A 15,862-nucleotide genomic window follows, 5' to 3' on the forward strand; every position below is an offset into this window, starting at 1 on the left:
TTGCGTTTCTTTTTTACATATGTTGAAGTCCTAGCCATGATCTGCACGGCAGCCGGAGTGGCCGAGCCGTTCTAGGCGCTTCAGTCTGGAACCGCGCGACCGCTACGGTCGCAGGTTCGAATCCTGCCTCGGGCATGGATGTGTGTGATGTCCTTAGGTTAGTTAGGTTTAAGTAGTTCTATGTCCTAGGGGACTGATGACCTCAGATGTTAAGTCCCACAGTACTCAGAGCCATTTGAACCATGATCTGCACAACCTATCAATATGAATCAAATAGGTGAGGGAATGTCCCCTTATAATCTACATCAACCAGTAGTCTAGGTGTTTTTAAATAACGTCTAGGATCATATTATCCAAAATTTATAATAGTCATTTATTAAGGGAAATTAGATACAAACAGGGAGCTTTTTCACCCTATACTTTCACTTAGTTCTCATTGGTGGCGGACACCATATTTACCATCGTCTGTAGAGATTATTTATTTCAGAACTTCAATTTCGCCTTTAAGGCCATTATTCTGACGATGACATATAAGAAATGTCACAGGAACTGACATATGTTGAAGCAAAATCTTTTGCAGTACCACTTGATAATCGCCTTAAGGCCGAAACTGTAATGGTTAAATACATAATCGCTACTGTCAACGGCAAATTAAAAAACATAAAAACTTAGCATGTGCTATGGACCTAAAGCACTTGTTAAGTTGAAGTTTTGTACCGTCACAGAATGATATTAGCACATGCATTGTTTGGAAAAGCATTTATTTGTCGATGGTAGTTTTATTATTACAACAATTTGTCTACTACAAGAATTTTTAAAGCATGTTTCATTTGCGGTACCATTACCTGGTGCGTCATACATTTAATATTACCCAAAATGTTACAGGCTGCTCTCAGCGTCTACTTCTAAATGCGCACTCCGCAAGCCACCGTATGGTGCATGGCGGAGGGTACAATGTACCACTACAAGCCATCTACTTTCCTGTTCCGTTCGCAAATAGAGCGAGGGAGAAACAATTGTCCGTATGCCTCCGTACAAACCATAATTTCTCTTATCTTCCTGGTCCTTACGCGAAATGTACGTCGACAGTAATACAATCGTTCTGCATTCAGCGTCAGATGCCAGTTCCCTAAACTTCTACATCTACATCTACATCCATACTCCGCAAGCCACCTGACGGTGTGTGGCGGAGGGTACCTTGAGTACCTCCATCGGTTCTCCCTTCTATTCAAGTCTCGTATTGTTCGTGGAAAGAAGGATTGTCGGTATGCTTCTGTGTGGGCTCTAATCTCTCTGATTTTATCCTCATGGTCTCTTCGCGAGATATACGTAGGAGGGAGCAATATACTGCTTGACTCCTCGGTGAAGGTATGTTCTCGAAACTTTAACAAAAGCCCGTACCGAGCTACTGAGCGTCTCTCCTGCAGAGTCTTCCACTGGAGTTTATCTATCATCTCCGTAACACTTTCGCGATTACTAAATGATCCTGTAACGAAGCGCGCTGCTCTCCGTTGGATCTTCTCTATCTCTTCTATCAGCCCTATCTGGTACGGATCCCATACTGCTGAGCAGAATTCAAGCAGTGGGCGAACAAGCGTACTGTAACCTACTTCCTTTGTTTTCGGATTGCATTTCCTTAGGATTCCTCCAATGAATCTCAGTCTGGCATCTGCTTTACCGACGATCAACTTTATATGATCATTCCATTTTAAATCACTCCTAATGCGTACTCCCAGATAAATTATGGAATTAACTGCTTCCAGTTGCTGACCTGCTATTTTGTAGCTAAATGATAAAGGATCTATCTTTCTATGTATTCGCAGGACATTACACTTGTCTACATTGAGATTCAATTGCCATTCCCTGCACCATGCGTCAATTCGCTGCAGATCCTCTTGTATTTCAGTACAATTTTCCATTGTTACAACCTCTCAATACACCACTGCTTCATCTGCAAAAAGCCTCAGTGAACTTCCGATGTCATCCACAAGGTCATTTATGTATATTGTGAACAGCAACGGTCCTATGACGCTACCGTGCGTCACACCTGAAATCACTCTTACTTCGGAAGACTTCTCTCCATTGAGAATGACATTCTGCGTTCTGTTATCTAGGAACTCTTCAATCCACTCACACAATTGATCTGATAGTCCATATGCTCTTACTTTGTTCATTAAACGACTGTGGGGAACTGTATCGAACGCCTTGCGGAAGTCAAGAAACACGGCATCTACCTGTGAACCCGTGTCTATGGCCCTCTGAGTCTCGTGGACGAATAGCGCGAGCTGGTTTTCACACGACCGTCTTTTTCGAAACCCATGCTGATTCCTACAGAGTAGATTTCTAGTCTCCAGAAAAGTCATTATACTCGAACATAATACGTGTTCCAAAATTCTACAACTGATCGGCGTTAGAGATATAGGTCTATAGTTCTGCACATCTGTTCGACGTCCCTTCTTGAAAACGGGGATGACCTGTGCCCTTTTCCAATCCTTTGGAACGCTACGCTCTTCTAGAGACCTACGGTACACCGCTGCAAGAAGGGAGAAGTTCCTTCGCGTACTCTGTGTAAAATCGAACTGGTATCCCATCAGGTCCACCGGCCTTTCCTCTTTTGAGCGATTTTAATTGTTTCTCTATCCCTCTGTCGTATATTTCGATATCTACCATTTTGTCATCTGTGCGACAATCTAGAGAAGGAACTACAGTGCAGTCTTCCTCTGTGAAACAGCTTTAAAAAAAGACATTTAGTATTTCGGCCTTTAGTCTGTCATCCTCTGTTTCAGTACCATTTTGGTCACAGAGTGTCTGGACATTTTGTTTTGATCCACCTACCGCTTTGACATAAGACCAAAATTTCTTAGGATTTTCTGCCAAGTCAGTACATAGAACTTTACTTTCGAATTCATTGAACGCCTCTCGCATAGCCCTCCTCACACTACATTTCGCTTCGCGTAATTTTTGTTTGTCTGCAAGGCTTTGGCTATGTTTATGTTTGCTGTGAAGTTCCCTTTGCTTCCGCAGCAGTTTTCTAACTCGGTTGTTGTACCACAGTGGCTCTTTTCCATCTCTTACGATCTTGCTTGGCACATACTCATCTAACGCGTATTGTACGAGGGTTTTGAACTTTGTCCACTGATCCTCAACTCTATCTGTACTTGACACAAAACTTTTGTGTTGAGCCATCAGGTACTCTGTAATCTGCCTTTTGTCACTTTTGCTAAACAGAAAAATCTTCCTACCTTTTTTAATATTTCTATTTACGGCTGAAATCATCGATGCAGTAACCGCTTTATGATCGCTGATTCCCTGTTCTGCGTTAACTGTTTCAAATAGTTCGGGTCTGGTTGTCACCAGAAGGTCTAATATATTATCGCCACGAGTCGGTTCTCTGTTTAACTGCTCAAGGTAGTTTTCAGATAAAGCACTTAAAAAAATTTCACTGGATTCTTTGTCCCTGCCACCCGTTATGAACGTTTGAGTCTCCCAGTGTATATCCGGCAAATTAAGATCTCCACCCAGAACTATAACATGTTTCCAGAAAAGAACGTCGTCCACCCTCCAAGAATCCCCTTTTGAGATCACGAAGCATCTCTGTAAAACTCGCTTGTTGATCGAACCTGTCGGTAACAAATCTAGCAGCGCGCCTCTGAATTCTTCGACGTCTCCCTTTCATCCGAGCTGGTGGAGATTCCAAACAATCGAGCAGTACTCGCACTAGTGTCCTACTCGAGGACTAGAGATGAACCAAACTTTCCTAAGCCGGCCGTTGTGGCCGAGAGGTTCTAGACGCGTCAGTCTGGAACCGCGCTGCTGTTACGGTCGCAGGTTCGAATCCTTCATCGGGCATGGATGTTTGTGCTGTCTTTAGGTTAGTTAGGTTTAAGTAGTTCTAAGTGTAGGGGACTGATGACCTCAGATGTTAAGTCCCATAGTGCTCAAAGCCATTTGAATCGTTTGAACGTTCCTAAAATTCTCCAAATAAACCGAAGTCGACCAGCCGCCTTCCCTGCTACCGTCAGTATATTCTTATTCCATTTTATATCGTTTTGCAACGTTACGTCTAGATAGTTCATGGACGTGACTGTGTTAGTTGGTTGGTTGGTTGGTTGGTTGGTTGGTTGGTTTGGGGAAGGAGACCAGACATCGTGGTCATCGGTCTCATCGGATTAGGGAAGGATGGGGAAGCAAGTCGGCCGTGCCCTTTTAGAGGAACCATCCCGGCATTTGCCTAGAGTGATTTAGGGAAATCACGGAAAACCTAAATCAGGATAGCTGGACGCGGGATTGAACCGTCTCCTCCCGAATGCGAGTCCAGTGTCTAACCACTGCGCCACCTCGCTCGGTCGTGACTGTGTTAACCAGCACACTACTGATGCTGTATTCGGTAATTAGGGGATTGTTTTTCCTGCTTTCAGAGTAAGGTGGCATCCATCATTAGTTGATACATGTCATACTTCGTACCTCAAATCTTGTAGTTCAGATGATGATAATAATAATGTCATATGACTCAATGGCTTGGTGTAGATCTTTCAATTACACGCCATTTTGGCGACTTGCGTGTCCCTGAGCCAATGACACACAGAGTTTCCACATGGTCACCCGTCGAAGTGGCCTGACAGAGACTAACTTCGATGATAGACGACAACCAGTGTATCCATCGTGACACAACCATTTTTCTTCATTATACATTTTTTTGTGGGGGGGGGGGGGGGGGGGGGGGGGCATCCTCCCCTACAGTCTTTCCTTGCCCTCATCAAATATACCTTCGTCAGCCAGGGTTCAGTGCCATTAGTATAATTGCGTTTCCTCTTACGCCGGAGGTTATAATCTCCAGCTGTTGAAATTACGAAATGAGGAAACCTGTCCTATTCCGACTTCATAAAGTAATTAAACTCCTTGAGTAGAAAATAATGGACTAAAAGTTTGCACGTATGCCTACGGATAAAATAAAACTTATTTCTCCACACTTGAAGAGAAAATTAAGTCTTTTGCTGGACATACATAAGAAATAATTGTATTGGCACAAAAGTAATTTATTTTTTCTAATTAAATAAAAGCTATCTTCTATAGTTGATGATCATTGAATAATATAACGCACATCTTTTAAATGAATAGAAGTCAGTCATCTTTTTTATGAAGATAAGTATTCATTTATTTGATGGGTCAAAAATGAAGTTACTTTTTTGACTCGCCAAAAGAATTTCATCTGTAGTAAACAATACTGGCACACAGAAACTCCAAAACATGGAACTACACGTGCGCAGAGCTTTGTATTCCTTTGAATAATTACTTGTTTTTTCCGTGTTTGTGGACTATTTCTTTACACACAGCTATCACTTACATGAAATAGTTATAATAATTTTAGATACCATTTTATGGCTGTTTCTTTAGCAGTGTGTCGAATTCCTAGGAACTGGTGTGATGGTGAGTGATATAGGGGCTCCTCGTTAATGATACGCAGCATCTTGCCAAATTTTGTCCTATGATTGTCATCCCGCATAATACTAAAATATTCTCCTTCTATTTAGGAGAAGTATTCTGAGAAAGTAGTACTTCAGTTCTTAAAAATGTAAGTGGCTGTATGATCGATCCTCCATAGAGCTGAATTTTATTTGGTAGCTGGGTATCGCGTACGGTAGGCTGCATCAATTCTCGTTTAATCAGCGTGCATTTGTCCTATCGACGATGACTAGTCGTGGCTTAAAAAATTACATATTTCTTACACTGCTCCACAAACAAATCTGTGTGCGAGAGAGTCAATGTTTCTGCATTTGTTGCAGGTTGCTGAGGTGGATTCTGTTGTTCTCTGAGATGTTTTCATTGACACTCGAACCCTTAATGGGTGGATCTGTGAATATTTTGCCATAATACTGTCCACTTCACCTGTGGTTCCCTGTCTTCAATGGTGTTTCCAAATGCGTGCCTTTTCCAAGATTTTGTACGTCGTCTGGTTAATAAGCTGCGCGTTGTTTGATGTACGAGGGTGAGTCAAATGAAAACATTAAATTTGTAATAATAAATCGAAATTTCGCGCCGTTATCCTGTAAGTTGGTAAGCGTGCTACAAACAGAGTGAAGGATGGCCTGTAGATGGCAGCATAGTGCAGACGCACACATACCGTCGCAGTATCAGTATAAAGATGGCTGCCCACTTGCGACTTGCACCAGGGAAGAACAGTGTTCTGTTATTCGGTTTTTGCGTAGTGAAGGTGTGAAACCTATTGAAATTCATCGACGAATGATGGTTCAGTACGATGATGCATGTTTGTCACAGCAGAATGTCTATGAATGGAGCAGGAAATTCGCAAATGGTGTGACTTCAGTGGAATATGCCCCTCGTTCAAGTCAGGCACAACGAGTTGTGACTCCACAGAACATTGCAGCAGTTGAAGCCATACAGAAGGAAAACCGCCGAGTGACACTGAATGACATTGCATCACGTTTACAGATTAGTCATGGGTCAGCACACCACACTGTGCATGATGTGCTCCAGTTTCACAAAGTGTCTGCAAGATGGGTGCCACGGCATCTGACTCCTGAAATGAGAGAACGACATGTTGATGCTTGTGAAGAACTTCTTCGGCACTTTGAACGAGAAGATGATGGCTTCCTTGCAAGAATACTTACTGGGGACGAAACCTGGGTTCGCATCCAGCAACCGGAAACCAAGAGAGTGAGCAAGGAATGGCGCCATTCCTCATCACCATAACCAAAGAAGTTTCGAACAGAACCATCAGCAGGGAAGGTTATGCTGACTCTCTTTTGGGACGAAAAAGCCGTCATTTTGGAGCATTACATGGCTAGAGGGACCACTGTCACCAGTGCATCATACACAGATCTCCTAAAACAATCATCTGCAGCCTGTAATCAAATCAAAGCGACATTGATTGCTGTCAGCAGGTGTCCTTTTGCAACATAACAATGCAAAGCCCCACACTGCTCGTACAACAGTTGCAACAATCACAGACCTGCATTTTGAGTGTCTTACTCATCCACCATACTCACCAGATCTTGATCCAAGTGATTCCCATATGTTTGGACCACTCAGAGACGCAATGGGAGGAAAGAAGTTCCGTTCTGATGAAGAGGTATGCCACGCGGTGCATGAGTGGTTGCACGGACTACCAAAAGAATTTTTTTCTAAAGGAATTTATGCACTTTGTAAGCGCTGGAGAACGTGCATTGAGCGTGGGGGAGATTATGTTGAAAAGTGATACAGCTTTGTACCACTTCTGCACAATAAATAATATTTAAAAAAATATTTAAGGTTTTCATTTGACTCACCCTCGTATTTGTTAAATTAAAGAAAAAATTACCAGTTGTGCTGGTATTTGGATTAAATATTCGCAAGATATATTGGTGGCGGTTGGCTCGTTGGTCTCATGCTGCTTAAGAGACTGCGAACAAGGAATGCACCCTTCCGCTGTATTTCTTTTCTCACTCGCTTGAAAGAAGCGTCACGCATTGGTGTCAAAAAATGGTTCAAATGGCTCTGAGCGCTATGGGACTTAACATCCGAGGTCATCAGTCCCTTGGAACTTAGAACTACTTAAACCTAACTAATCTAAGGACATCCCACACATCCATGCCCGGGGCAGGATTCGAACCTGCGACCATAGCTGTCGCGCGGTTCCGGACTGAAGCGCCTAGAACCGCTCGGCCACCGTGGCTGGCGCATTGGTGTCAATCCCTGTCTAGCCAAAGGCCGTCCCACAATAGAGGAAGGATGATTGCCGTGAAATATACTTTAAAGATGTTGCCATGGAGAAGAAACCAGGTGAATGTCTGCTGAATATTTGCCTCCAAAGCTTCAGGGGGCGGAAGTACTTGGGCCATGTTGTATATATTGCTTGCGACAGATACATGAATTGCTTGCACTATTTGCAGGAGATTCAGGTGTCTGTCGCAGCATAGATTCAAAGTGGCCCTGGTGCGTTTCAGGAGTTCCGGCCAGTTCTTAGTTACCACGCAGCTAGGTGTGGCCTTCAAGTAGATGCTCAGACAGTGGTGCAATGTCTGCTGCTCGGTCCATGTCACCTCAGGTTTCTCATGAAAGTCCCACTAAGAGAAAGTATGGTCGTCTTCCTGCTGCTGATTTTGGCACCGGACGACTTCATGCAGATTTTAATTACGTCTTCCAGGTATGCCAGATCTTTTTGGAAAGACACAACAACATGACAGTTGGTGTTGTAGTTAAACTCATGCCTGAGCAACCAGTAAATGTCTGTTTTAATTAATGATTATTTTGTTTAAAAAGTATCACCTTTGATAATGTATAGTATAAATGCTGCTATAATCTTCATTTTAAGGAAATTTGGTGAGCATATCCGATATCAATGTGGTGGTAGATGTACATTAAGGATTGAAAATATAGCTCCCAAGAAAAGGTAAAACGGTTCACTCTAATGTTAAATCACCATATAGCAATTTCAGTACATTCCAGCTACATATTCTTGCTGACCTGCCGCTTGTTTTGTTCTTTGCACTATTTTCCACAAGTAGCTTCCTCACTCGAGATTCCTTACCAGTTTCTGCAGCTTTCTGGTTCAGCTATCTGCTGTCAATCCATAGCAGCTAGGGCTGCTACCACATTACTCCCCTGCTGGATTCCTAAGTTATCAATTACTTTAGTCCTGCTAATCACACCAATGTTTAAATACAATATTGCATCCATCACACCTATTTGTAGAACTGTCCAATCGCCAATAATCATTTTTGTTATTCGCTGTTGAAACTTTCATTACAGTCTGTCATTACGTACACTTTCATGGCCGTTATAGTCTTCATCTTCAGGGGAGCCTACACACATCTCAACAAGACACTACTCAGATACCCCAAATATATTTGCCCTCTATACACTTTGCCTTCTATATTGCTATTAGTTATTTTAAAATCTTTATTTACACGCCAGTGTCAGCTGCGGTACAGAAGTAAACACATTCCAGAGGCATACACGACTGCGTCTAAGAGGTGCCGCGAGGCCGGAGCAGCAGCGGTGTGGTCCCACTCAGACAGCACACCTAGGCTGCCCCTGGAGCTAACAGTGTCGTGTGAAGTTGCGGCAGGAATCCAGTGCTAGTGATATGCGACAAGTTTCCATTATCGTAAACGACTTGTGGGGAGTGGTACTTCCATTTGCTAGCAAGGTGCGTTTTCAGCGAGCTTACATGGCAGGCATATACATTGGTGTCCAAAATTAAATCAACAAACCGCTATTTCCCCGTCCTGTGTCTAATTCACGATATAATCATACAAACTGTCAACAGATGTCAGTACAGTCGCGTTCTGCACGGACGGTGGCATTTCGGTCAACGGAAAACCACGCCAACGATGACATCAGGGCACCTATCAAACGGAGTAGTGTTTGCTGGTACTCTCACATCCACAATTGCTGTGTACACAGTTACAGACAGTGCAGTATGGCACAGACAAGACGCCTACCACACTCTTTGTGGTGGACGGCCGTAGGAATAATGGAAGGAAGACAGTTGCGAACTCATGCTGCCTGATGGCTTAACGTGAATCGTTCTGTTGTTTCTCGTACGTGGCTACAGTTTATAGATACTGAAACTATATCACGAAGACCAGGACAAGACCGACCACGTGTGACATCAAAAAGAGAGGACCGTTATATGGCTGTAAGGGCACGACAGTAACGCCTTAGTAGTGCGCTGCAGCTGGAATCTTGCAGCATCCACTGGACGTATTGTATCGAAGCAAACGGTGTAGAGAAGGTTTGGGCAGGATTGCATTTATTGTCAGAGACCTGCTGTATGTGTGCCTCTGACGCGTTTTCACAAAAGGGAACGTCTGGAGTGGAGTCGTCAACATGCCACTTGGACAGTCTAACAATAGGCCAATGTTCTTTTCACAGATGAGTCCCGATTTGGTCTGGAGAGTGGTTCTCCACGGATTCGCATCTGAAGGGAATGTGAAACACGATTTCGAGGAGCGAACATTGTGGCAAGAGACCGATATCGAGGAGGATCGCTAATGGTGTGGGCAATGATTATGTTGATCACTCGAACATCTCTTCATGAAATTGTACGGAAAGGTTTAACTGCTGACGGGTATCGTGACGATGTCTTGGGACCTCATCTGCACCGGCCGCGGTGGTCTAGCGGTTCTAGGCGCTCAGTTCGGAACCGCGCGACTGCTACGGTCGCAGGTTCGAATCCTGCCTCGGGCATGGATGTGTGTGATGTCCTTAGGTTAGTTAGGTTTAATTAGTTCTAAGTTCTAGGGGACTGATAACCTCAGATGTTGAGTCCCATAGTGCTCAGAGCCATTTGAACCATTTGAACCTCGTCTGCGGTTGTTGCGAGGTGCTGTGTGCCCAGATTTCGTGCTGATGGACGATAATGCTCGACCTCATAGAGCGCGAGTGGTTGATGTTTTCTTGGAAACGGAAGATATTGCACGCATAGCGTGGCCTGCTCGCTCTCCTGATTTGAATCCCATGGAGCATCTCTAGGATGCACTACCGAGACGGCTTGCATCACGGCGGCATTCACCAACCACTCATCTACATCTACATCTACATTTATACTCCGCAAGCCACCCAACGGTGTGTGGCGGAGGGCACTTTACGTGCCACTGTCATTACCTCCCTTTCCTGTTCCAGTCGCGTATGGTTCGCGGGAAAAACGACTGTCTGAAAGCCTCCGTGCGCGCTATAATCTCTCTAATTTTACATTCGTGATCTCCTCGGGAGGTATAAGTAGGGGGAATCAATATATTCGATACCTCATCCAGAAACGCACCCTCTCGAAACCTGGCGAGCAAGCTACACCGCGATGCAGAGCGCCTCTCTTGCTGAGTCTGCCACTTGAGTTTGCTAAACATCTCCGTAACGCTATCACGGTTACCAAATAACCCTGTGACGAAACGCGCCGCTCTTCTTTGGATCTTCTCTATCTCCTCCGTCAACCCGATCTGGTACGGATCCCACACTGATGAGCAATACTCAAGTATAGGTCGAACGAGTGTTTTGTAAGCCACCTCCTTTGTTGATGGACTACATTTTCCAAGACTGCGAGCAGCTCTGCAGGAAGAATGGGCGTTATTGCCTCAGCATGAGACTGACCACATCATTCCCAGCATACACCATCGTTCTCAGGCCTGTATTGCTGACAGAGGCGGTCACACCCCATACTGGGCACATTAACCGATTGTCGGAACGTATGTGCAAATCCGTTAAGTTGGAAAAAACGAGGAACATTTTTGTCTGCCGTCATGCATGTTGCGGCTGTTTGCGTGCTGCGTTCTTTACATTGTTTCTACTTTACTATTACCTTTTTACACTATTTTGTGGCAAAATAAACGCAACCTTGCAAAAATTCCTTTTGTTGCTTTACGAAGGTATATTTGAAAATGCACAGATATATAGGTTGTTTTATAAACGAAAATGAAAATTTTCCAAAATAAAGGCTGTTCAAACGACTAATCATAACGGTATCATGGTACCCTAATAAACAAACTATCCAACTGAATGGAAAAAAGAACGACAGCCGCTACAATGGATAATCATGTCATGCTCTGAAGGAGGGTGACACATTATGCCAAGAATGAATTTGGAAATTTTCTAAGGCAACCACTATGTCTAGCTGTGCGCTCGTTAATGCAAGATGAGAAAGGCGTGCGTGATCTGTTGCTTGGTACGGCAGGGAAATAGTTCATACCCTGTTTCTACTTTGGTATCACCTTTTTATTCAGTTTTGTGGCAGAATAAACGCAACCGTGAAAAATTTCCGTTTGTTGCTTTGATTTTTTACACCAGTGTATATAAAACTTTCTCGACTTCAGTGTGAGGGCTCTTCAAACCACTGTAGCATGATTAAAACCATCTACCACAGATAGTTATGAAAAAAGACAACGATCCAAACCGTCAGAAGACAAAATGGACGCACACCGAATTTTACGTCGAAATCAGTCAATTTTATGTCAAAATCAGGGGATTTTTTGCCAAAATCGTCGAATGTTGTACATAAATATGCAAATTTTGTGTCAAACCTGCTCCCGTACCACTCAGTCTATAAATCAGAGAAACAAATTTAGATATTCACTCAAGACAACAGTTTCTACATCTAATCAATTCTAGGGTTCTAATCCACTTGTTTGGTGCCGCTATCAAGTAGGTATAATAGCAGAAAGGATGAAAGAACTAATATTTAGAGGACTATCTGGGAAAAATAGGATTATTTGACATGTTTAGCGGCACTCCATCTCAACTACCATACGTTTACGTATTTCACTGATGATGTACGTTCCGATCTCCAACGACTAGTGTTACAAGTTTTCAATTGAATATGACTGACGGCACCATTGACACATTCAGAAGGGTATGACATGTAGTGAGTTCACTGCCAGACATACACATCAGTCATTTCCACAAAATTTCTAAATCATTTCTGATGAACACTGATGTTAGTTGTTTTGTTCTGCTGGATATGCATCTAATAGCATGATATACATATTGGATGTTTCCACGGGATTTCTAAGCCGTTTCTGATGAATTCTGGTGTGGTTCTTTCAACAGGAGCACTTGTGTGCAAAAACTTATTCTGGGCAAGATTGTAGAGGTCATGATAGAGAGGGACTGCTGTTATGGCTTATTCTGCACTCCACATGACGGCTGAGAATTGTCAGCAGATTGAGCATGCTATTGAAGCAGTGTTACAGTGGGTGCTCCCAGGTTTCCAGAGGTTTCTGGCATCACATGTTTACGCAATTCCCATAAATTGCGGATGTAGAGGTGACATCCACTATTGTTCCAGACTTGTTGAGATCTAACGAATTTGATGGCTATGTCGATGTGGTTCGCTGAGCAAGATCACTATCGATTCATATATTCATCAGTGTGAGGTAGCTTTTTGCCTCTGGTGACCTTGGTGTAGTATGTTAAACTGACAACGAATGTCAAGCATGTGAATACACACAAACTATTTAGCTGACAGGGTCAGCAGCACTGTACGACCTTTTGGTGATGGTGCTGTAGCCTACAGAAAAGTACCTTCATTGGATAGTTGTAAGAAAATGCAGAAAACCAAGGACAACATTTCCTCTGGGAGTAATGACAGGTGCTAACTTTAAATGTATTCTAAAGGACTATAACTTAGAGATGGGACTTAACAGTATCTAAGTACAAGATTATTGGTGAACATCGAACACGCAATTAGGGATAATACTATTAACTGGAATGATCACCTAAAATAGGTGTTAGGGAAGGTGAATGAAACTGATCTGGGGAAACACAACGTATCTATGAAGGAAATCGAATACAAGACGCTATTGCTGTCAATTTTAGAATATTTTCAAGTGTTTGGAGGCATTCTCAAAAAGACATAACAATATACATTGAATTAAGACATGCATTACTGTGCTGTTAACATGTCGATACAATCCACATTTGAAAGTGTAACAGAAATGCTAGTGGAACTTAAACGGGAATCTCTGGAAGAATGACAATACAGTCATGAAACCGTATTGGGTAAATAAGTATGAACATCAGAATGGAAGGAAGACAAAGGAAGACTTCACTAGTATGATTGACAACAACTACTATAAAAAAACAGCCACACACAATGCACTGCATACACATCTCGAATTTTATTCTGTTTACTCCTGTAATTGCTGTGGTACCCTATAGCATTATGCAGAGAACTCTCAGAACTAAGTATTATCAATAGACACCTCATGGTCGATCTGGTGAAAGCAAGCTCATTGTCTGAAATGAGTTAAATGGGGCGGCAATGTTCGAGATCTAAACTTAACAATATGCTGCTACAGAACAATGTCAATGAAGCTGTGTGAGAGAAACTGCAGTTAGTATATGTCGTGTACGGAGTATGACTATAACAGGGGAATTTTTTTACAATTTTTGGTGTAAAATAAGTTGGAACAATATCATTGTAACATGGGGAAATGTGTTAAAGTTTTGCTATAACAGAGAATAATGTTTTAGAATGTTACTGTACCAGGCTGTTAATTTGTTAGAATTGTACTGTAACAGGGTGCAATTTGTTACAAATTTACTGTAACTTTGGGTAATTTGCCACAATTACACTGTAATAGAGGGTAATTTGTTACAGTTTCACTGTAACGTAAGGTACTTTGGTACAATTCCACTATAATAGGAAGGACATTTTGTTACAATTTTATTGTAATTTTGTTCAATTTGTTAGAATTTAGCCATAATATGGAGCACTTCGTTAAAATTTTGCTGTAACATGAGGGTGCTATTTGTTATAATTTCACCATAACAGGGGCATTTTGTTAAAATTTAGCTGTATATGTTATATTTTTTGCTGCAATATGCGGCAATTTGTTACAATTTAGCTATGAGGGATTTTGCTATAGTTTTGCTTTAACATGGTCAATTCGCTAGTGTTTCAATGTAACATGGGGGAGAGTTGTTACAATTTTACAGTGATATGGGGTATTTTGTTACAATTTTTGATGTAATATGGGGCAGTTTGTTACTATTTTTCTGTAACAATGGTGACATCTGGCGCAGTTTCACACAACATTGTTTAATGCTTATCTGTAATCGAATATCAAATCACAATCAATAGGCAGTTTGTCATATTCTCTCAAATACTATCACAGTGTAACAATCTAGAAGTGCCATACACAATTTCTTTTTAAGTATTTTCGTTATGAATACAACATTGGAATTTACAAAAATAACACAAACAAAGACATAACACCAAAAGGAACTTACAGGAAAGCAGCAAAAGAAGTAATAGTGTGTTTTTCATTGACGAAGGCCACTAATAAATATGGAATAAAATTCGCTAGACTACAGTGATTTTGTCAAAAACTGGAAACTGTGCATAATGTTTAAAAATATATCTACATGTTTTCTCGAAATCTGAATGAATTACCCACAAGAAACTGCCATTGCTGCAAAAAAAGCAAGCTGAAGTTGTGTCTTTGTTGGAGAAAGCATTTAAACCCATTCCTAACCTCTACAGTGTTTTATTCAAGATGCACAGCCACTCAGGAAGGAGAAAAAGAAGAAGAAGAATAAGAAGAGGAGAGGCCAATATGAAGGAGATGAAGAAGACAAAGACGTTAAAGTCAAATAAAACAATGTATTTATGAAAACATGACGTGAAGATATTAGAGGAAAAGAAGAAGAAGAAGAAGAGGAGGAGGAGGAGGAGGAGGAGGAGGATTATGATGAGGGTGATGATGTCACCAAAACATTTAATGTTATCTGGGAAAACTGTATATGTTGGGTATGCTACCTGGAAGTTTAAAGAAGCATGCAATGAAGGCTGTGGATGAAGAATTTGAAAGTACGCTAGGTTCAACGAAACCAGTATTCTTAAAAACGTCAAACTTTTGACCAATACTTACAGATAGATGTAGAACTGTATAGTCAAATATTATGTACAACTCATGTGTGTAAGAAAGCCTATGGAGGAACAAAAAGTCCCAATAGTGTGAGAGACATTATTAACCCAACGTTAGACGGCGGGCTTGTCATAGCATTATCGATATTCAGCTTAAAAAATGAGTAATCGATCTATGCACTATACAATGGTGTGCAGCGCTTAAGGAGGAAACTAACTTTCACATCTCTCACTGCGAAGTAACATCGCTCAATGAAACTTGGAACCACACATAGAAATAAGTGCGATATTGTAATATAGAAGGTAGCTGAAGAAATATGCAGTGAGACGAACAAAAATAAGTTTTACTCAAAGGCAATAATAACACTGAAGTCAATACAATTTGTGGTGATCCTCTGGACATTACAAAAGCTGGGACATGGTTCTTAATAGAGTGTGTGATCCCAATGAACCACAATGCATGTTCTGTGCGGTGTGCTCCCACACGGGCCACAAGGTTGG

The 15,862-nt window shown here is 42.0% G+C and overlaps 1 protein-coding gene across 1 annotated transcript in view; it reads left to right on the plus strand.

The window, feature by feature from the left end:
• The first annotated feature begins 8,014 nt into the window (after positions 1-8,014).
• Positions 8,015-15,862, plus strand: part of LOC126184448 (dynein axonemal intermediate chain 3-like) — a 215,446-nt gene continuing 207,598 nt past the window's right edge. Inside the window, exon 1 of the mRNA XM_049926839.1 lies at positions 8,015-8,143. Within this exon, the coding sequence (XP_049782796.1) occupies positions 8,015-8,143 (129 nt within the window). The remainder of the gene's footprint in view (positions 8,144-15,862) is intronic.

The sequence above is a fragment of the Schistocerca cancellata genome, chromosome 4 (genome assembly GCF_023864275.1).
Source record: "Schistocerca cancellata isolate TAMUIC-IGC-003103 chromosome 4, iqSchCanc2.1, whole genome shotgun sequence".
In the NCBI taxonomy this organism is placed as follows: domain Eukaryota; kingdom Metazoa; phylum Arthropoda; class Insecta; order Orthoptera; family Acrididae; genus Schistocerca; species Schistocerca cancellata.